Here is a 22,295-nt window from a genome sequence, read left to right as displayed (position 1 = left end):
TCCCAGGCAACTTGGGCAAGGACAAAAAGAAAACGCGGCGTTTGTTTTGGGCCTGCGTCAGGGAGGGCTTTAAGCGTATCGGTGTGGAGGCTCGTGGGAAAACTGGACCTAGGTTAAAAAAGAAATGAAAAAGGGGAAGCGTATGCAAATGAGGTTCACGATAGCGACTACTTCGCCTGTGACTGTGCAGGTGTTTGCAACCGGAAGAGCCAACACTATTTAGACAGTTTGGCACGCAACCATTTATTTTCTCTGCCGATCGACGTTCCACGCGTGTTTGTATAGCTGCCGTGGGCACCTCTTCTAAAAGGCTTCTTAAAAACGGTCGCTTAAGCAGGGAGGTAGTGACCTACAGAGATAAAGCTTAGAAGAACGGATGATATATGTCAACTGCATATAAATACGGAACTTTTGTTTAAGTTTAAAGCAGGATGCTCGGAAGGCTGAATTTTTGGCGGGACATGGTGCAGTGGAAGCGACATAAGTGTAAATGACCTTTCACATCCGTAAGTCACCTAATTTGTCATAAGAATTATGTATTAACTGCATGATTTCATACCTCAGTACAATAAAGCTTGCACTACATTCCTATTCATGTTCCGTGTTGAAGTCACTATAAATAGTACGTAATACTGGAGCTGCCCCACATTCGGGTAATCGAGACAGCGAATGTCTACCCTCTATTTAAAAATTAATCCTTGCTTAGCCTTCCTCTTCGGACATAGTGAACTTCCTTGAGTCGAGATTGTTTTCAGAGGCGAAGATTCTTGCAGCCATGGATGGCCTTTGTACACGGCATACGAAATTCCGTCAGCAGGCTTTTCCCCACCTAGTGTAACTTGCCCTTATACAAAGATGGTGGATCTCCCGATAACAGCACAGTTGAAGATGACAGGCTTGTTTCAAAGTTTTTGTGATGATGCTAAACGTGGAAGTCGGTAGGAATGGCGGCATCATCCTGTACGCTGACACCTTGTTAACGCGATAGCGTTAAAGAGCTCGTATCGCAGAAATTGCGCTGTCGGCGTCGGGTCCGTTGGTTGTGAGCGAAAAATCATCATCATGTCCGTGACCGAAAAATCGAAAAAGCTGCAAATAAAATAAATAATAAAAATGTTGGGTCCGAATGAGAATCGAACCCAGGCCCTCTGCGTGGCAAGCAGGTGTTCTACCACACAGCCACGCCTCTTCTTGGATCTGCACTGAAAGTAACTTTCGTGCTTCCCAAAAATACGCGTCCTGTATACAGGTGTCACAGTACGAGATGTAATATCGCAGTAATATTGCGTGGTACAAGTGTGCATTGCCATAGGGCGTCACACCATGCCAATATCATAACGACATCGTGGTTTAAAGACAGCCACCCATTACAAAAGGCGCACACATTAGTGCGCGTATTCCCTTAAGACCACGTAGTGGGTGCATCGCAACTTCGAAGAAGTTTCTCGCGCATAATTGCTCCTGGTTTAAAGCATGCTACCCATTACATAAGGCACACGCCTTAGTGGGCGCATTCTGTTAAACCCTCGTAGTGTTCGAACTGCGCACTAGGAACAGAATATCGCTATCGCGTTCAGCTCTTAAAGGCGAAGCTTAAGCGTCCCCCAATTTTTTTGAGCTTGGTTCATCATCTCGGTTGGTCGACTGTGCGAAATTGCACATTGTCTCAAATCGAAGCGTCCCCGTGCTTGTTTATAAACTCTTCGGATACTTTCACGTATGCACGCATGCAGTACTCTTTCTTTCTCTCATCTCTTCAGTTTCTGAAGCGAACAGCGCGTTTCCTTTCGCAACCAAGGGCTTCCATCAGCTCGGGTGCGTTTGTGCCCCCCAACCCCCATATGAAGCTTGCAGCGCGTAGGCAAGACAACCGCTGTTCATTAAGAGTGACAGATTGGATTCCAAGAGAAGGCAAGCGTGGGAGGGGAGAGAGAAAGTTAGGTGGGCAGATGAGATTAAGAAGTCTGCGGGGATAACGTAGCCGCAGCAAGCACAGGACCGGGTTGATCGCATGGGAGAGACCTTTGCCCTGCTGTGGGCGCAGACAGGCTGATGACGACGACGACGATGATGATATGATACTTGGACGCAGCAACGGTCAAGAGAGAGAACTGCTTCGAAAAGCACATTCTTGACAAACGGCTGAATGGTCCGTAACGTTCATTCTGCTAGTTTTGACTAGCGCCCATTGTGATCCGGGTATAGAACAATAGCGCCGGCTTTTTACTGACAGGGCTATGCGCCCGGGACACAACGCCGAACAACGATTAGAAGTACAACCTACGCTGTAGTTCTCTGCGGTGCGAGCGACCTTGTATGACAAGTGGAGAGAAGGAGCCTGATGGATTCCGAGAGGCCCCGCGGGCAAGCGATGCAGAAACGAGTGGGGCACTAATTCCCGGCCTGCGGCGCGGGCCGCCGATTGACGGGTTCCGCATGCCCAGTACCTGTGGGAGAGTTTGCGACATGCGAGTACCGAGGCTCGCTGCGCAGCTTGGAGCGGATTCATGATCAATCATGCCAGTGTGTCGTTGAGCGCTCTTGCGGCCAAGAGAATGTCTCGACAAAGACAAACGCCCTACGTTGTTGTGGTCGGCGAGGCGTGGCACCGGTGTTGACACGCTGGTGCTGGGAAAAGAATTCGCAGGTTAACGTGTACGGAAGGGGGGCCCCATGAATAGGCATTAGTGCCCAGGCAGTTATATAATAGTGTGGGAACTAGTGCGCGTCGCCACTGGCGTAGCCAGGGGGGTAGTTCAACTCCCCCCCCCCTCCTTGAAAAAATTTCTGGCTACGCCCCTGCGTGTCACTGGTGCCTGCCAGCGATTCGGGGATGATTTAAGTAAGCCGAAGCACATTATTGCAAAGGTTTGCTAAACGCGTTTCAATAAAACTAACTTTAAAGGCAAACCGCACGCGGAATGCATCACCTTGCGCGCACCCTGAACAAAGATAAGATATCTGCACATGTCGAAATACTTTTTGGCATTTCGAGATTTAACCCGAAGACGTACGTAGTACATCATGACGCAGATAGTAGACACACCAGCTACTCTCTAACGGCGCATGCACTTTATGTGCATTGTAAAAGTGGGAAAGGCTCGCTTTTACAAAGCCGTAAATGCACGCCCCCGTCTGGCGCCAACAGTTCACTTGGCCCCGTGCTTCATCCGCGTCCGCGTCCATTCCGTTCGTATAAATATACACGTAGTACATGTCCGGTAGTACTGGTTCATCAGCCCCCGTTCTCCCCCTTATGGTCCGAGAGGCGTCAGCATGCAGGGGAGACACGTCGCGTCTCAGCGGCCCGATCCGCACGTGCAGCGAAGGAAAAGAAAGGGCAAGACACGGGCTGACCTGCTGCTGCACGCCGTTTGAAACCTCCGCACTTCAAAAGGGCCGCCGGTGGGGCATCGGCGCAGCTCTGCCAGATTTACAGGCTTCAGGCGGCCCGAGAGGATTCCTCGGCTCAGCACTCCCTGGCTTTTATTTATCCTTTGCTCGTTCCCTGTTCTTCAGGGGTTCCCAGTGTGTGTGTTGCACGGACGAGTCGTAGCGCGCGGTGCGATCCAGACGCGCCGCATTACCGTATGGGCGTCGGCCGGTATATACGAACCCCCTGCGACGCGCTGCCGACAGCTGCCGATGCCGTCGGTTGGTTGTGCGTGCTTCGTCTCGCCGAAAACGGTGCAACGTTGAGGAACCTACACGGTGTCAATAGGGCCGTCGGTTGGCGCTGGAGAAAGTGGTGCAGCGTTTCGGCGGTGTTTTTAAGGCGATATTTTTTTTTTCTAACCACGTGCGGTTCTCGGGTGTTAGTCCTGTCGATCTTGAATTTTGCTCATGGCATCGCGAGATAGCCGGCTGTAAAATACTTGAATTGCGTGGAGCGTAGCCATTCAGAATAACACTGTGAGATATTCGCGAATGTCTCAGGGTGAATAAGAATACAATAAGCAGTTCTCGAGCATGCGAGCATTTTGAGTATCGACTCGTCACATACAAGCCACGAGTATCTGCAGTTGTGCATCGACACTTACGGTTCTATAACACCAATTGAAAGGACCGATATTAACAAACCGTACTTTTCGTACTTTTCCAGTTTACCCGTGTGCTTTAATAGTTCTGGAAGACACCTACAATGAAATGATAGGCCATCTGATTTTTCTGAAATGTCATTGCGCTCCTCAAGGCTGTGGCCACCTCGCGAAATTATTCTATTCGACATTCGCTTGATTCCTGAAAGCTATTTTAAGGATGATTGCAAGCCAAGTACAAACAGACAAAGGACTTCAAACAAATAAAGAATAAAGCAAACTGCAATCTTTCGCAGGAGTACAACTCACAACTGCGAGCAAGGAACATAGTGTAAATGAGAAAAACAGCGAAAAACGAGACGATGCACAAGCGCAAGAACGCACAGGACAAGCGCTGTCCTGTGTTCTTTCTTCTTCTGTCCCCCACGGGCGAGCTCCGAAGCAAAGCCTGTTGCTCCATTTCTCCACCTTCATTCCGTCGCGGCACAACTGGTCCATTTTAAAACGTTGCTCCGTCTTTGAACTGTATATAACGTGCCACAGAGGCTTCCTTCGCAACCGGTAGACTCGGCCGACCGAAGATCTCCTCTATTACTCCTTACCGCGCTGCACCGTTTTTCGAAGTCCGAAAGAAAACGACGTGCAAGCTCCTGGCGCTCCGCCACCGCGTCGGCGCCGCCGGACGGCTTCCCTTTTGTCCGGCGAGAGAAATCCTCCGGGGAATGCTCTTGCAGCCCGGGTTATATGGCCCATTAGCGACGATGGAAAACTGTTCCGACCGCGCGGCGTCGTACCATTGAAAAGCGCCGTGAGCGATGGCTTAGGTCGAAGAAGACGCTTTGAGGACAAGCCGCCACGCTCGCTCCCTCGCTGGCTGCACAGATCATCCGTGCACGTTCAGAGGGAGGAGAAAGGTTGGAATTGAAGAGACACGTGTTTATACCTGGGCGGAAGCATCGGGGCAAAGCAGTGGCGCGCGGCGTAATGGTATACGTGGCGCCCAGATATCGCGGCTGCCACCGCGGGTGGTCCTCTCCCATCCCTGGATGCTTTCACTCTCGACGTCACAGCCGCTTATCTTGTCGCGTCTCGCGAAGTTTTGCGAGGTCTTCTTCTGTCGTGCCGTTGTCTGTCGATGAAATGTGCGTTTAATTCTTACGAATAAAAAATGTTGGCGGCAAATTTTTGCTGAGGGTAATATGTCATGGTCTTCGTCGTGCAGTGAGGCAGAGGCGCGTAGTAATATAATAATTGCTCCGGTTCTACGTCCCAAAACCACGATATGATAAGCAGGGACGCCGTAGTGGAGGCCTCCGGAAATTTCGACAACCTGGGGCTCCTTAACGTACACCCCAATCTAAGCACACAGGCCTCTAGCATTTCACCTCCATCGAAAGGCGGCCGTCGCGGCCGGGATTCGATCCCGCGACCTGCGAGTCAGCGGTCAAGCACCATAACCACTAGACCACTGCGGCGGGTGAAGAGGCCTGTAGTAGTAAACACGCAGTATTTTATTAAATTGCTGGTATTATACCTGTATCGACCGCTGGTCGGAGCATCGTGCTCCTGTGCCTGGTGGCAGGGACGTACGGATACGCCGGCTGTCCCATCTCCATGGCAAAAATCCGACATGCTTAGGCAGCTTCCCCGCTTGTGGATCTCTTACGCTCAAGTCTGTAAATACAGCTTCATTATGCACCTTTGTTGACAATTAATTAATATTACAATTAACATTTCCCCATTAATGTAATTTGATATGATATTCTCGATGTCGTGCTTCACCTAACTATTGCTCAAAAATTTTTTTCAGCCTGAAAATTATGTTTTAAGCGAAACCCAAAACTGCTACCGGAGTCCATCGGTGCTAAGAAAAGTACTGGAAGACTCTACTAATAATAAAACTTCATTGTACATGCAATTGAATGCTTCGCTTTCACAAGCGGGCAGTTGTGTCGACATGTCGCGCACAGATGCCCTCGCGTTCGTCGAACCACCGAGTGACAAATGCGTCCACGATTTAGGTCGCGTTGGCGGAAGTCGCCCGCTGCAGCACACAGAGTCTTCCAATGACGGCGCTGGTCTCTGACAGTCACTTCCTATATGATCTGTTTGAGTCACGTTTACGGTGTTTTCTGAGCCATAGTGACTACACGTTTAAGATAATGCATTCGGAGGGGCTCGTTTTAGAAAGAGTTTTAGAAACCGTTTGGGTATTGCGGCGCCAGGCATCTTGTAAAGTACTCGTTATTTCATAAGAGTCGATTGTTGGGTGAGTTGGTACACTAAATCATTTCATCCATTTCTGCCTCTTTGCTTCTTATCTATAGTGGTCTTTCTTAGTTTCCGTTGTTTGCATTTTATGGTGCGCGACACCTTAACTTCGAACGCCGCAAGCGTTCGGAACATTAGTGAACCGAAAATTCAAGCGCTGCATGGCATATATCGGGAATCGCTGCACTGCCGCTGTGGACGCGCGCAGTGCGCGCTGGTGCTTGGTTTAATATTCAGTTGGACTGAATCCGGTGCGAGGAGACGCGTCGGGCCCTGTGCCGGAACAAGATTCAGGGCTCGCTGTATTGCTCAGTTAATACACCATGCACAGACTCAAAAATTCCAGAACCCTGGCGTTTTCGTGACCTCTGGCGTGGCGGATCCAGTTCTTCAAAGCATCAACTTGGCTCTCGCGCGCTCACCAGCGCGGTAATAAATACTAATAGCGCTATTACCTGCGGTTTTACGGCTCGCCGCAGCTGCAGGTTGTTGCAGAGGAGGCTTAAAGCGTAATAGCCTCGCAATGTAGGTCACATGTGCGCCGGAATACGCGAGAGAGCGTGCGCATGGGTGTAAAGCGACGCAATGCGAGACTTGTTTAGCGTGACGGCGGGCCGGCGGCCGAGTCATTTGACCCGCGCATGCCATCATCGATGCCCGTGCCACCGCCCACCCTCGCGCAGTCGTGGTTGTTGTTCCTGCTTTGCGTTTTCGCCGTGACGAAGCTACGCAGACTTGGGCTCACAGGTCGTGCTCTGAAATCGAGAAGCGTTTTTAAAGTCTTTTTACAACTCAGTTGGAACAGCGTACACTTCGTATAATCTGTTTCCGCCAGTAAAGACGTACCAAAACATCCTCGTTTCGGGTTTCACAGGAGAGAGAGAGAGAGAGAGAGAGAGAGAGAGAGAGAGAGAGAGAGAGAGAGAGAGGAGGAGGAGGAGGAGGAGGTACGCTGAATGGCATGCTCTACACTAGTGCACACAGGAAAACATTAAAGCCGATGAACCACTAGGAGCAGTAACTAACATCTCCAGCTCTCTAAGTGTCAATACGTTTCATAAATATTGGGTGTCCTGTAGAAATCACATGTAAGAAATGTAAGGAGATAATTTTGACTAACACTGATTGACTAACGAGGTGACTAACGCTCCCAGGTTTGATTGCACATAAATACACGATAAAGTGGACGAGGGGACGACCGCCGCCGTATACAGCTTAATTGTTGGGGCATCGGGCGCGTTATCCGAAGGTTGCTGGTTCGGTCCCTGCCGGTGGCAAGCTGTCTTTTCGTCCACTTTACTTTCTTCACGTCTGCATCATAATTAGGGGCATACACTTAAAATAGTGCAATTAACGTCCCCTATACCGTCCTTGGCTTCATTATCTGTTGGTTTCCATTAATGTCAGAAAATGTGACACGTGTGCGTTGGCGTAGAGGAGCTGATTACAAAGAAGGCTTTATTGTTTCTCAATTTCTTATAAAATATGCGTCATCTTCTACCTTGAACTTTACACTCAAGGCATTTCGGATTTGGCGAATTGGAAATAATTCATGATGATTAGGACGCGAAGCCGAATACTGGAACATGTTAAACAACGAATCTCCCGCGTTTTCCTGTTCTTGTATTCGACTGTTTGTGCACGCTGATCAGAATGATCTTTTTTTTTTATACAACTGGCTGATACAAACCAGTAAAGAAGGTACCATGAAAGGTGTAGGGAAGGCTGCGGGAGCCACCTCGCTGCTCTATAGCTGGTCCCCAATGGGTTTGCGCCACATGCGTAGACTATAGTGCCACCCGCAGAGTTCTTATGTTCCCTGTTGTCCTTGTCGCAGGAACGGCGAGTCACCGCCGTCGTCGGGCGGCGGCTCCACCCGGGAGAGCCTCTGGCAGAAGGCCTCCTCGCTGCGCCAGTCGCTGAGGGGTCGCAGCAGCCGCCACGATGGGACTCCCGGCTCCAGCGGTGGCTCCTCCAACCGGCGTCCGGCCTCGCTCTACCTGGCCGACTCGTCCTCGTCCTCGCGATGCTCCAAATCGCGTCAGTCACTGCGCCGCGAGTGGGGCTCCCAGCGGGACCTGTCGCGCGAAAAACGCCATGCCGCAGCCTCCGCCGCCGCACTGGCGCATCCCCCGTCGGCCTCCCAACAGCCCCAGCACCAGCAGCAACAGTCGTGCGACGGCGGCTCGGACCACGAGCCGGACACCGCGTGGTCCTCCACCTGGACCCTGCCGGACAGCACGAGCGGAAGCGTGCCTCTGCCACCTAAGCAGCGCTCGCCGCGCAAGTTGACCAAGGACTCCGGTTACGAGACCAGCGGTGGTGGAGGAAATCACGGAGAGCCCGACTACGTAAACAGGGAGTGGGTGTCCCGCGTGCCCAGTCCGCCGCCAACGACGTCCGGCCAGACGTCGGGCACCGCGTCGGGCCCGCCCAGCATCGGCCCAACTAGTCCCGTCGGCGCTGGCGGTTCTACGTAAGTTCCGTTTGCTCTACTTTTGTTACATTTCGCGTATAGGCGTTTTCGAAACGAGCGGGCTCTGCAGTGCACAGTGGGACATCCAGTGGTAAACTCTCCACCGGCCCCCATGCATTTTCCTCAGACTACAGCAAAAAACACGTTTCCAACATTCACAGTATGCAGAAGCACACTCGTGGTTAGAGCGGAACCTTTAAAGGCTGTGAGCGAGGTCATAATTAGATATTCGCAAGCATAACCATGTAGGTGTGACCCTCCTCTTGCATACAGGCATATCTATGGTCATCAAATTACCGCATAAAGCTATAATAAGCGGAATATTTGCAGCTGCTGTATATAGTAAGAAGCAAAGCTAGTAAATTAGAACACAAGAGAGTACGTAATATTTAGTTTTCGCTTGTATATTATACAGTAAACGAAATATATGGAATTCCGAACAGCAAATATTTTTAGACATTTCTTGAATGTATGATGTGCTTTACGCGGTCACGAAACATCGCATCTGTGTTACAGAATTTCATCGTTATCACCCCCGTTCGTCTCTCGAGCACAGCCTACGCATCTTGTTCCTGTACTGACCCCTATTGACGTAAAATCGTAACCACATTGTCTAAAGCAACAATGGAACTCCCTCACAGTTGCATGAACAGAAGGCCTTCAGGAAGCGACAATTTTTTTTTTTTTTCGTTTTGTCATGCAAGCGGGACGCGGCTTACCTATATACTCACACAAGTTTAAGAACCCTCGCCCTTCTTTTTCCTCGCTGCTTCCGGTCGTACCATGCGTACCCACGCGCCGCGCGGATGGCCATACTGCGGAACCTGGAAGTCTTCCGATCCGAGCGGAGCTTGCACAATCGATGACCGTCGCAGCGCGCGCGCGCTCGCCGGTTGTCTCAACGGTTCTCTCGATTACGGGCTACTTACCACCTCTTCGCCGATCTTTTCTTCCTCATCAGCGGTGCGTGCAATTATGCGTTCAGGAAGCGTGTTTTAGTCTTTCTTTCGGGGCGGACAGCATGGACACACGCGGCCTTCTTCCAATTAAGGCGAGGTCCCTTTATTCCGGGCTCGAACAATGGAGCCAGTCAGCGCCGTCGACCGGTCAGCGCCGCTATCTCCGGACCCAATCAGCCGTGCGTTGTGCGGTATAGTTGCGGACCGTGGGCAACGGGCCCAGCCAGCGGGGCCGTTCTCCTGGCACGGGCAATCATCCCAGTGGCGCCGCGCCCGAACCGGCCAGTTTAAATCCCCAGCTGGCCGCAAGAAATGAACTGATTGACTCGAAGCTTCCCCCGCTCTCGTATGCGAAAAAATATAATAGTAACCCGAAGAAGAATGTTTAGCTCGACTAACGAGACACGGCTGCTCGTTTCGTTTCTCCGTTGATGGACGCCGCTGTTTTGTGGGTTAGGTAACCGCGGTTTAAGAGCGAGTGGTTGCTGTTTTTTTTTTTTTCTTGAGTTGGTCGTTGCGCCCGTCTTTGAGAACGTAGCTGCAGGATGAATGATGCATTGTGGGCCGCATAGATCTCGGTGAGGTTCTAAAGATTTCTTTTATCGTTTTCCAGGTGATATCCGCAGGTTGCTATGCGCAGGGCCCTGCGAATTCTGAATATAATGCGCTAGAAAAGTAATAAAACCAGCCGACGACAGAATAAAACCATAGCGCGGAGTTGTCCATGTAGCTCTTATCACCAATTTTCGCGATAAATCCGATAATGTATTACGAAAAAATTATGGCAGCTTCGCACTTGTGGTGCCAAGCCAGAAGGAAGGGCAGAGCTGGGTGGCCTTCCTCGTTTCTCTTATTTTTTTCTTTCCTTCTTCTTCTCTTTGTTTCTTGTACCCCTTCTTTGTACCTGTTGCTTTCTATTTCTTTCTATTTCCTGATCTGTCTGTCCTTATTTCTCTTTCTACCCTTTCTCTCTCTCTCTGCTTCGTTCTCACTCTTTGTTTCTGCTTCTTTCCCTTTTTTTTTTCTCTTACTGTCTTGCTCTCTGTTTTTTCTATATATTCTTTGTGTCTGCTTTTTTCCCTATCTCTTTCTATGTCCTTCTCTGTCGTTCAACCTTTTCATGTCGTTATTCACTTTATTTCTCGCTATTTTTAACTTTCTCTTTCTTTCTCTCTTTCTCTCTTTTCTATCTTTCTTTCTATCTCCTTCTTTCTCATTCACGTGTTTCGCGTGCTCCACTTCACCGAGCAAAGTTTTCGTTTAACGCTCGTACCTGCTGTACTCGGCAGTGGGGCTTGCCCAATTCCTGTGGCGCATACCCACCTGGTGTTTTCTGCGGACACCAAAGTTTTTACGGCCGGCTTAAGCAGCTCCGCTACCAAAAGCAACAGTTCGGGCATGCTCCAAGGATACAGTCTTTGATGTGAATTGCCAGCTGCGGCATTGCTGATTTCGGAGCTGCAGCTTCTTCTTTTCGTTATCTTCCTCGGTGAAATCAATCAGCATTGTGGACGCCGTATTGAGTTTGCCTACGCCGGCGCTAGTGCCAATCCAGCAACGATATCCGTGTCCAAATAACTGAGTGGAAACCGCCAGGACCAAGAAGCGTAATAAATGCAACACGTGCGCTTTTTCGCGTCTTAACTTTATTTCTGCGCGGATCCTTACGAGCTTACCCGGTTAGCTCTGCTGTAGCTGTCCAATTGCAATCAAGGCGTTAACCAGCCAGCTGGTGCCAGCTTCGGCGCCCGCGACCACTGCATGCAATTAAGGGGGCAGAATGCGGAACGGGAACTACGTGAAACATAAACCTCCGTCGTACTTTCGGCGCAGCGTCACCACGTCTGTTTCACGCCGGTCGATGCGCAGGCCTGTGTAATCGGGGTAGAATTGTGTCCCATCTGAAGTTGTACCTCGAAGCGGCAGCCGCGTTGAAACCGTTCCCTCTCTCTCCTCCCCTTGATTATAGCGCGCGCATGACGTCGCTTGAAGCGGGCGTGGTAGCTCCGCAACGCCATTTTCGTGTGGGCGCTCCCTTAACAGCCTTTACTGCACCGTATACCAATTCCTTTGTCGACATCGGCGATTCGCTATACGGTTAACGAGAGCCGGAAGCGGGCCCCTACTGGCACTGATTGGCTTCAAGTGCACGTAACGAACGCAACGTATCCTTACAGTCATAAGGATACCGCGCAGAACGAAATATGAGAGTATAGCGCTCAGATTTATGTACGCAGGAAGCCCAGTAACGCCGAATGAAGCTAAAAAAGAGACCGGAAAGAGCTATAGCCTGTAGCCGCTGCATTATATATGTTATGTCCTACTCATCAGGTGGGGATTCGGATTAGAAGGCTGGTGATTTTCCGTTGGGGTGGGCTACTTTATCTCCCTTGGGCCCGTTAATCAACAATATAGAACAGCTGCCACAACGCCACGAGGCGTTGTACGTGCGAATGCGCGCAGTACGCAGTCTGTAGAGCGACGAAGGAATGGAGCGCGTAATACCTGTCACGGTAGTCTAGTGGTAGTATAGTGGGCTGCTGACCCGAAGGTCGCGGGATCGAATCCAGACCGCAGCGGTCGCATTTCGACGGTGGCGAAATGCTAGAGGCCCGTGTACTTCAATTTGGGTGCACGTTACAGAACATCAGATGGTCAAAATTTGCGGAGCCCTCCACGATAGCGTCCCTCATAATCATATCATGATTCTGGGACGTTAAACCCCAGCAATTATTGTTATAGAGCAACGGCGTGTCGCCGTAGATGCGAAAGCGTATATGTATAGCTGTGTCTGAGGCGCGTGTCGTGGCCGGTCGTCTATATACGCTCGCACTTCGCGATAAGCGCTCGTTGTTTTCTTGAACGGGTACTTGGAACGATTCCAGAAAGGCCGGTGTATAGCGTTTCAAGTACGGGTACAGAAAGACGGCTAGCTAGCTGTCACCGAAGGAATTCGAGCGTTGCGTGGCGTGACTGATGACTCGCTGCGGTATCCGCTGGCTGTCCCAAGCAAGCGAGTATATAGCTGACTCTCTCGCCCAATAGCGCGATTTGAGAAACAGTCGAGAGGGGAATGCAAATGAAGTATGAGTAGAACTGGTGGTATCAAAGCGATCTCGCTGGGCCGAGCCGTATTTTACAGCGTTTATTTCTTAATTTTAAATAGATTATAGGAGAGGTTGGCGCCTTTAGGGCGGCACCGGCTTCTTCTTCTTCTTTTTCTTTTTTGACACAGTGTCGTCATGGCCCTCTTTTACCGACTTCCTGTAACAGTGTATGATGATCTCCATGATGTCCGCGATAGTGCCGACGAGAATTGCAGACCGAATTGAACGTGTCTCGAGTAGAAGGTTTCCCTAGCCGGCTAGCGCATCTACGCGTATTCTACTGGCAATACAAGGGTAATGTGTTGTATTGGCTAAATGATAGCTAATGTTGGCTGCTGCTGGCTGCCCGTTGTAATAGCGCCAACACTGTCTTCATCCAGCCTCAGTGGAGTTGTGTACCATTGTTTTCCATCATATCCCCATTTCTACCTTTTTTTTTCTTGTTTTCTTTTGTCGCAATCTCGCCTTTAACCGCGTCTCCGCTTTCATTGGTATCGGCAGGTCGGATAGAATGATTATTAATGTAAATAATATCGAACAGAAATGATCATTTAAAGATAAGGCCTCTCTCTACTAGAGATGTGCTTTGGACTGGTTTACTATACGCCCTCTCGCACATTTTCTTGCGCACGATGTCCTAACAGCGGAGACGTGATTGGCCGAAGAAAATGTTTTAGACGCGTCGCGTCTGTCAACAGGCGGACTATGAGCGACGCCGCATTGAACTTTACATTGCACATTTAGGTTTCTTCAACGTGCCCTCAAGCCTCGATAATTTTGTGCATTGTGTCCCCGACGGAATTGGCCCGCTGTAGCACGTCGAAAGAACAGGCGACCTCTTGCTCTGCAGCGCTCTATCAAGTCACCTCGAGAATTTCAAAGCTTTACAGCCCATGGTCTTATATCAAAGGCCATGAGAAGTAGGATAGTCCTGTTTGTCTATTTACAGAAAAAAAAATACAGGAATGCGTGACACTCTAATGAAACTGCAGCACTACTTAGGGCGAACATGTCATAAACAGAGCGCGGAGGATTGGCCACGGAAGCGCTGAATGAAAAGCACCTATTGAAAGATGACATTGTCGTTCATTCGTGAACGGCACGAAGCTCAAAGCACTTTTACAGGATCGAACCTCACTCATCTTGACACTTAGGTCAGTGATCAAGTGAATGTTAAGCGTTGACAGCTGGGCTAGTTGGTTGGGGTGAATACTATGAAGCACTTTTCTGACGAACAAAGACACGCACAACATAGGACGAGACACACAGCGCAAGTGTGTCTCTTCTCGCAATGTGTGTTTTCCTATCCTGTCCTTGTCTTTGCTCGCCAGTATACATTGTTTCACAGTAATCTTGTGAATGCACAGACAAGACTGCCGTGACAATAGTAAAGTTGCCCTAATGTGTGTAGCCGTATAAGCCGGCTGCACGCTGTTTCATTTTGCGACTTATACTGATTGCGCGTCCCGGAGGCGATGACTCGGCGGCTGATTGACTCCGCTGGTCGTTGGCGCTGCTTAGCCATTCACGCCTCTCCCTTTCCCCGCGAGTATCGCCTATGCATCGAGCGTATCCTACCGAGCGGGTTTCAATGTGCACGCGCCGTGATCCGCGTACCTAAACTTCCTCGGGCGGACGTTAACGGCCAATTAAAACACCGACATCATTCGGAGGCCGAAGAGGGCGACCATTAAACCGGCTCTCGCACCCTCGTCCTCCTCCTCCTCCTGTTCGCATATACGATGCCACGTCGCTTAATTGTCAGCCCGCTATGTACGTAGGTAAACTTCTCCTCCTCCCACCCTCCCCATCGTCCCAATCAAGCAGCGTGCTCGGAGGTGCTCCTTCAATTATTGATCCGTGCGGGGGTTGGCACGGGGGAGAGCTAAAGGTTGTCGCCTCGGAGTCTCTTGTGCTCACTCGCAGCCAGCTAGCAGGTGCCAGTAGCGCTGTTTGGTGGCCCCCGGATGAAAAGATAAAGGGGAGAGGAGGAACCATTACGATTTCATCCTTCTCTCCCAAGTTCCACGAAACGTACGCTGGACAGAACAGAACTTCCGTCTTCTCGATCGAGGGGGTTTCTTCGTATTTTACTTCATCGTAATAATCGACGTTTTCTCAACTGCAACATTCGCGCGTGAAACATGAAATCCAGGAAATGCCAGCGGTTACACTCAGCTAACGTCTCTTCCGCGGACTGGTTTTCTTGGGTCCTGTCGTGGGGATAGAGAGATGCCGTAGAGGAGAGAAAGAAGGGAGGGTATTGTTGGTTTAGCGCGAGTTACTTATGGAAATAATGGAGTCTTTGGCCGCGCTACGTACGTGATGGAGAGAGAAGAAAGCTAGGAAAACTTTGAGACCGAAGGAATGGGCAGTTGACGCATGGCCACATGCGAAACGGTGGTAAGTGGGCTTTCCCGCAGAGTGCTACGTGGCGAAGCCGACCTCCAGTTCCTACGCCGAGATTTATCAAACAAATGCGTGGGGCCTCCGTGTATTCGAAGGAAACAACACATATATACATAAATATATATGAGAATCATAGGTCTCAATGTTGTTGCGACAATATGTTCGTCACTGCTACAACAAATATTGCAGGGTCGTGGCGAGAAATTTTTTTCTGGGGAGGTGTCCGACCCTTCTTTACGGACGTTTGTGTATGTGTTCGTATGTGTGTATATATGTATATATGTATACACATACAAAATGTTAATATTTTGGGAGCGTTGACACCGCCACCCCCCCCCCCCCCCCCAACGCCCCCGCACTCCCACTCTGGTCACGGCAATGAAATATTGCTATACTTGTGTAGATGTCGTCATTGCTGGTTTGGGTTGCAAAACTACTCGTACGTGTTATTAGAAGCTTTCAAAAGGGACGAACTCAGTGGTACTAGAGCGCATATCGTGTGGCACGGCGTACACAGCATCGATTTACGAGTAAATGACATTTCGGACTCACGGAGGGACTCGCAATCACGACGCCATGCTGAGAATGCAAACCGTCTAGTATAAAGTATGAAGCGCAGTTTCGCACGGAGTTGTTAATGCCGATAGTTTACGTTAGCCTAGTTACACCCTCTATCCGCTACCTGTGGTACGCCCTACGTGCTTTGACTCTGTAACTATCCGCAAGCATCGGAATAATTCGTCTTACCGGCATATAGAAGCAGTGGCTGAATTTTAATGCGTTTAAACGGCGGAGCTAAATATTCAAACATTGCGGTCAAGGCGCCTGCTATTGTAGTGGCACTGCTAAGCTCCTGGCGCGTAAGTCCGGTAGGAAACAAAAACCTGAGTTCGAGCATCAAGCGTAATCTCATATTCGTGCGATGCATATTTTCGAGCGCAGGAACGTGCTTAATCATACGCACGCATGAGTCGGTGGTGGACCTTGATAGCGTTGTAATGGCTGCGTGCAGCGTGATCCTACGATACGCACTGTGAATCGTCGCCAGTGATGGACGATAACTGATGAGGCTGGCTGCGCTTTAAGAAGAAAAATTGAATGAGTTCATCGTATATAATAGGTCAACTCCGGCATAACTCTCGTGGGAACGTACAGGAATCTACGTACGCGTGCAGTCTTTATCAAACGTCTCGAAAACATGCAGCTGTAGTGTGCGCATTGCAGAGGTTCGGCAGCGCGCATGATTCCACGTAACTGAAGAATTGTAGACTTACACTCATCGCTCATCTTTTTTTTTTTTTGTATTGTACGGCGCGACATTGCGAAATCATTATACCGGGTGTTCAAAGTTAAGTTTATGTTTTTTTTTTAATTAAGCACTGGGAAGAACGTGAAAACCACATTTGCAGATAAGTTATGCATCTAGGGGGACACAAAGCGAGACAATAATTATCGCTGTCAGCCGCCCAATTAACTAAGATTGAATAATTAGCTTTTTAATGAGTGCAGCAAGCGGGCATGTTTGTATTGAAAAGTTGGAGGCAGGCGCATTTCTACACTGTTTCACTTGGAAGAATTGTTCTAGCATGTCTGTGCCCCGAGATATCCCGCTGCAAAGTTTAATTGCAGTTTGCATGATTGTGCATGCAACACAGTGAGCACTGGCTCAAAGCTCCTCCCCGATGTGCCGCGGCAGTTGCATGTGGCGTTTAATCTCACAATGGGTCGAAGGCATAGGCGAAGGTGATAACGGTTACCCTTTTGCTACCGGCTGGCGATAGCAAGCAATGACTGCACGTCACGTTAGGGAGGAGCTTTGCGCCAGTGGTCACTTCTTTCTTGTGTCCGTGTATGCACGCCAGGGGCGTAGCCAGAAATTTTTTTCGGGGGGGGGGGGGGGGTTCAACCATACTTTATGTATGTTCGTGCGTGTGTTTGTATGTGTGCGTGCCTATATACGCAAGCAAAATTGAAAAATTTCGGGGGGTGGGGTCGAACCCCCCCCCCCTCCAACCCCCCCTTGGCTACGCCCCTGATGCACGCCCTCTCTTTTAGAATGAATACTTACCAACTAACTCAGCTCTCTGTCATTCTAAACTTAAATGTCCACTCGTGATGAAATCTTCACCAAGATGTTCACTCAGCAGACACTGTACATTCGGAAACTTGTGTTTTGTGAACTCTTCTGTTGAGCGGACATTTGTTTGTATTGAAGCACTGGGATTGGGGCTGAGGGCGTGAGTTTTCATCCATGTGCCTAATTGTATAGTTTTGTGACTGCCCACTACTTTACCTTTAGAATGACAACTATTATGCAAGAGAAGATGATTAGCCGGCGCCACATATAGGCACCAACCCCTCCTTAAGAACATCTAATAAAAAAGAAAATCGCAACGATTACGTGCGCGCAGATGCTTAATGCATTGCTGTTCTTTTAGCAAACTGCGTCTGCCCGGAAATCTGTAGAAAGTTAGTGCATAATGAATAATACCACTTACAAGATCGATATAATGCAACAAGCACGAAGATAGTACTTTTTTTTTTGCACGAAACTTTGTAGGCTAACTTGTGGGAAGTCCTATATAGGACAAACGGGCAGATACGTAAATTACCGCATGAGGGAACGCGCGAACGATCTAAAGGATTTTACTGCGCACCTTTCGGCGCATTGCAAAACCTGCTTTTGTGAACCGAGATTCCGTGATGTAAGGGTCGCTACGTGGGACTAGCCGGGTGGCGCAGGGTCTCCCCTGCGTCTTCTCTGGATCCAAGTAAAGTTTGCATCATCATCATCATCATCATCATCATCATCATCATCATCATCATCATGTAAGAATACTTGGTAGAAGTAAGATAAAACGGCGCGCGAACTTCTGGAGGCACTCCACATAAAGAAAGAACGAAATTATTGCGTCAGTCAAACGTCGGTTTCATTGTGTGACATCGGACGTAGTTTCTTTAAATCTTTGTTCTGATGCGCCCCCTATGGCCTGTGCGACTTAGCGCCTGTCCCTTCTTTTGTGATTGTGCTTCAGCGCTACAATATGCAAACACCAGCTTGCCGTGCAACACGTTCATCTCTAGGCTTTATCAACCATGCGCACAATTACTAGGACGATAGAACAAAAGCGAAGAATCCAGCCGCCTTCCCTGCCCTTCGTCAGTGTTCCCGGATTAGCCGGTGCGCCTCAGCCTGACCGTGCAGAGACGCCGGTGCCGCCACTATGACCGCCGTTCGGCTCATGGCGTAGCCGTAATGGATGGGCGGTCTTTCTCGCCGGCGTCAGTTGCAGCAGCCGTGCTCGAACGCCAGGTGACGCCGCCAACAGGCGCGGAGAATGGACTTCTTCTCTCGAAGATGGCCCCGGCCTGAAGGCCCCACCTCCTCGGTGCATGGATGCCCGTGTCCAGAGAGCTGGACGTGCGCTCACCCTGGTGGTGGCACTCCCACTCCTCTGCTTTGATGAGTGAAGCGCCGGTCATTTCTTGCAGCGAGCGCTCGGCGATAGCGGGAAGCCCAAGCGCCGATTCCAGCGTCGAACTCCTCGCCCCGTCTGTCTCTAGTTTGGCGCCCTTTTGTTTTGCCGGCGCTGCTGCCATCCGCCGTGCCGCTGTCAGCACAGAAGTAGCGGTCGCTGCATGCGTGAAGAAGAGGGTGGGATTATGCGTGGCCAAGATACGGGGCTTTGCGAGTCTCTTAAGCCTATATATACGTTAGTTATAATACGGCCGCCCTTTCCAGATCGAACGGCCCGATTGCCGTGGTCGCTCCTTGTACAGTAGCCGTCGGTGTTTCCAACATGTTTTGCTCTTCGGGTTCCGTAGTAAACTTGGTTTGCCGAATTCACGCTTATACACTGGTAAAAAACGAAGGAATGCGGAAGAGGACAACAAATGAAGTCGGCACGAAGGTAGAAGAACGAACAATTTCAGTGTGTATACGTCGGCGCTTCACACAGTCAAGCCACCACATTACCTCTGTGTAGGATAAACTGATACTGTATCTAATGATTAGCGTTTTTCTTTTCTTCTTGACTTATGGACAAGTACAGGTCTCTGTCTAACAATAGGACATCTATATATTTTACGTCTCTGTAAGATGATGTAATACCAGACACTTAAACTGCGATCGTCGAAAGTTTTCACGTCCGGTGTTCTAACGTACATTACTATAATAAAACAATCTATTAATATTCTTTCCTAAAAATTACAACACGGCAGCTGACAGAAGCAAGGAAGGACTTGTTTCACTTGTATATTTTCCTTTAACCCTTCGTTGGTTGAATTCTCGGCCTCCACGTACTTGTTCGGACACAAAAGACCGTTCGTGACCCGAGAGCGATGGTCGCGGGCGCGGTCCCTCGCCAGATCCTCTACGCCCGAGTTCCGTGGCGCGGTCAAGCATCTCGGGCGATCGAGGGCGACCTCCCTTCTCTGTTTCAAAGCGACACGGGGGCAAGGCCGCGCGCTCGGGATCACGCAACGACGCAGCAGTGGCCCGACCACCGTATCGCGTGCACGCGCACACACAAGAGACCTGGTTATGCTCGATCACGGAAGGGCGTCGATTCTCGGCCCCGGACAACGCGAGGCCTCTCACACACATGAGTCTCGTTTCTGCGCTTCGCACGTGATTGCGGGTCTCGCGTTGCGCGCGCTGTCACGTCGAGTTGACGGAGGTGAGAAAAATCGTCCTGACAGAAAGCACGCCCCGACGCGTCGGCGCGCGAGAACATCGCGCCTTGCTCGCGTCGCAGACCCGGTTGCGAGCCATTTCGACTGACTCTTCAGTTATGAAGATGCGTGTCCTTGTTTTAAGAAGGTCGCGAGGTGTGCACAGGAGCTGATATAACGAGAACTGCGGCTGTTGCGGGAGTTGCGCGGTACAATTACAGAAATAGATAGATAGATAGATAGATAGATAGATAGATAGATAGATAGATAGATAGATAGATAGATAGATAGATAGATAGATAGATAGATAGATAGACAGACAGACAGACAGACAGACAGACAGACAGACAGACAGACAGACAGACAGACAGACAGACAGAAGATAATAGATAGATAGATAGAATAGATAGATAGAGAGATAGATAGATAGATAGATAGATAGATAGATAGATAGATAGATAGATAGATAGATAGATAGATAGATAGATAGATAGATAGATAGATAGATAGATAGATAATTGTGCGTATGGCGATCGTACCCATATATGCTGTTATGAGATGGTCTAGGAGATCACAAACCATTGAAGCAAGGCTTTGAGAGAGAGATAGAGAGAGTGTGTGAGAGAGAGAGGCAAGAAAAGGTGGGTAGGTTAACCAGACGCACGTCCGGTTTGCTAGCCTGCACTTTGGGAGACGGATAAAGGAGCCAAAAGCGAGAAAGGAGAAAAGAGAGATGGACGGAATTCCGCGCACACTTGGGGGAGCATATCAAGACTATAGGCGGTCGCAAAGATCTTCTCACTTTAGGTATTTCAGTAGAAGGCAACGGAAGCAGGGCTTCGAAAGTCTTGCTTTTCAATGGAGATGCACCGACTATGCATGAAATTTAAGTTGCATATTCACCAGAATAGCAAAAAACCCGGATATAGTTATGCTGTACACCCAGTCTTGCGTTATTAAAAAGTGTTACCTCGTTGAAAACATGAATGAAAGAAGTGTTAATTTCAAGGGCTCGTTTTCTTTGTTATACACAATATTAATGGGAACTAACAGACAATAACGCCAAGGAAAGTATAGGGGATGTTTTTAGTAATAAATGTAAGGTAATTGTGAAGAAAGAAAAGTGGACGAAAAGATAGCTTGCCGCGGGCAGGGACCGAACCTGCGACCTTCGTATAACGCGTCCGATGCTCTACCAACTGAGCTACCGCGGCGGCCATCCCCCCGTCCACTTAATAAGGTATATGTGTGCATTTAAACGTGGGAGCGTCAGTCAGCGCCGCCAGTAGCCATGACGGCGAGTGTGGAACACTCTTTTTCTGCCTTGTTGGCGTCACGTAGCACGTGAACTTATTACGAGCTGGCAGCCGACCAATAAAACATCCCCTATACTTTCCTTGGCGTTATTGTCTGTTAGTTCCCATTAATATTGTGTATAACAAAGAAAACGAGCCCTTGAAATTAACACTTCTTTCATTCATTCATAGCGAGGGTCTCGTTCTGGCAGACTTGATGATTTCAGGTGGTATGCGAGGGATTATTGGTCAGCTGCCAGCTCGTAATAAGTTCACGTGCTACGTGACGCCAACAAGGCAGAAAAAGAGTGTTCCACACTCGCCGTCATGGCTACTGGCGGCGCTGACTGACGCTCCCACGTTTAAATGCACACATATACCTTATTAAGTGGACGGGGGGATGGCCGCCGCGGTAGCTCAGTTGGTAGAGCATCGGACGCGTTATTCGAAGGTCGCAGGTTCGGTCCCTGCCCGCGGCAAGCTATCTTTTCGTCCACTTTTCTTTCATCATCATCATCATTTATTTACCCTTAAGGGCCCCTCATGGGGCATTACATAAGGGGGGGGTAACAATAGGTAACCACGGGTCACGAGGTCACATGACATAAAAACTGTTGGAAAAACAAGAAAAAAATACAGTAAGGGGGAAAAAGCAAGAAAAACAATAAAAACATAACATGAAAATGGGAAGGCAGGTATAAGCGCGCAAAGAACAGGGCTACTACTCGTCCTCCTGACAGTGGTGCTGTAACAATAAATCTTTAAATTTCACACAGTTTACCTCATTAACAATACCGTCAGGAAGTACATTCCAATCCGATATGGCAGTCGGTAGAAATGATTTGTTGAAGGCGTTAGTTGAACCATGAATGCGTTGAACACTGTGACAATTAAACAGACGTCGTGATGATCTCATGGGCGGCAGGATTAGGCTCTCGCGTAAATGAGGAAAGTTATAATACAGCTTATGGAAAAGGCAAAGACTTGCTATTTTGCGACGGGATGCCAAAGGGGTTAGACCAATCGAAATCTTGATGTTAGTGACGCTCAATCTAGAATCATATTTG

The 22,295-nt window shown here is 49.3% G+C and overlaps 1 protein-coding gene across 3 annotated transcripts in view; it reads left to right on the top strand.

Annotated features, from left to right (window-relative positions):
- Positions 1-22,295, top strand: part of LOC125756198 (uncharacterized) — a 478,353-nt gene that overhangs the window by 175,667 nt on the left and 280,391 nt on the right. For all 3 annotated transcript variants that reach the window (XM_049412274.1, XM_049412273.1, XM_049412275.1), the window contains one exon: positions 8,146-8,784. In XM_049412274.1, the coding sequence (XP_049268231.1) occupies positions 8,146-8,784 (639 nt within the window). The remainder of the gene's footprint in view (positions 1-8,145; positions 8,785-22,295) is intronic.

Source organism: Rhipicephalus sanguineus, chromosome 2 (genome assembly GCF_013339695.2).
Source record: "Rhipicephalus sanguineus isolate Rsan-2018 chromosome 2, BIME_Rsan_1.4, whole genome shotgun sequence".
NCBI lineage: Eukaryota > Metazoa > Arthropoda > Arachnida > Ixodida > Ixodidae > Rhipicephalus > Rhipicephalus sanguineus.
This window is presented reverse-complemented; position numbering and strand designations above follow the sequence as displayed.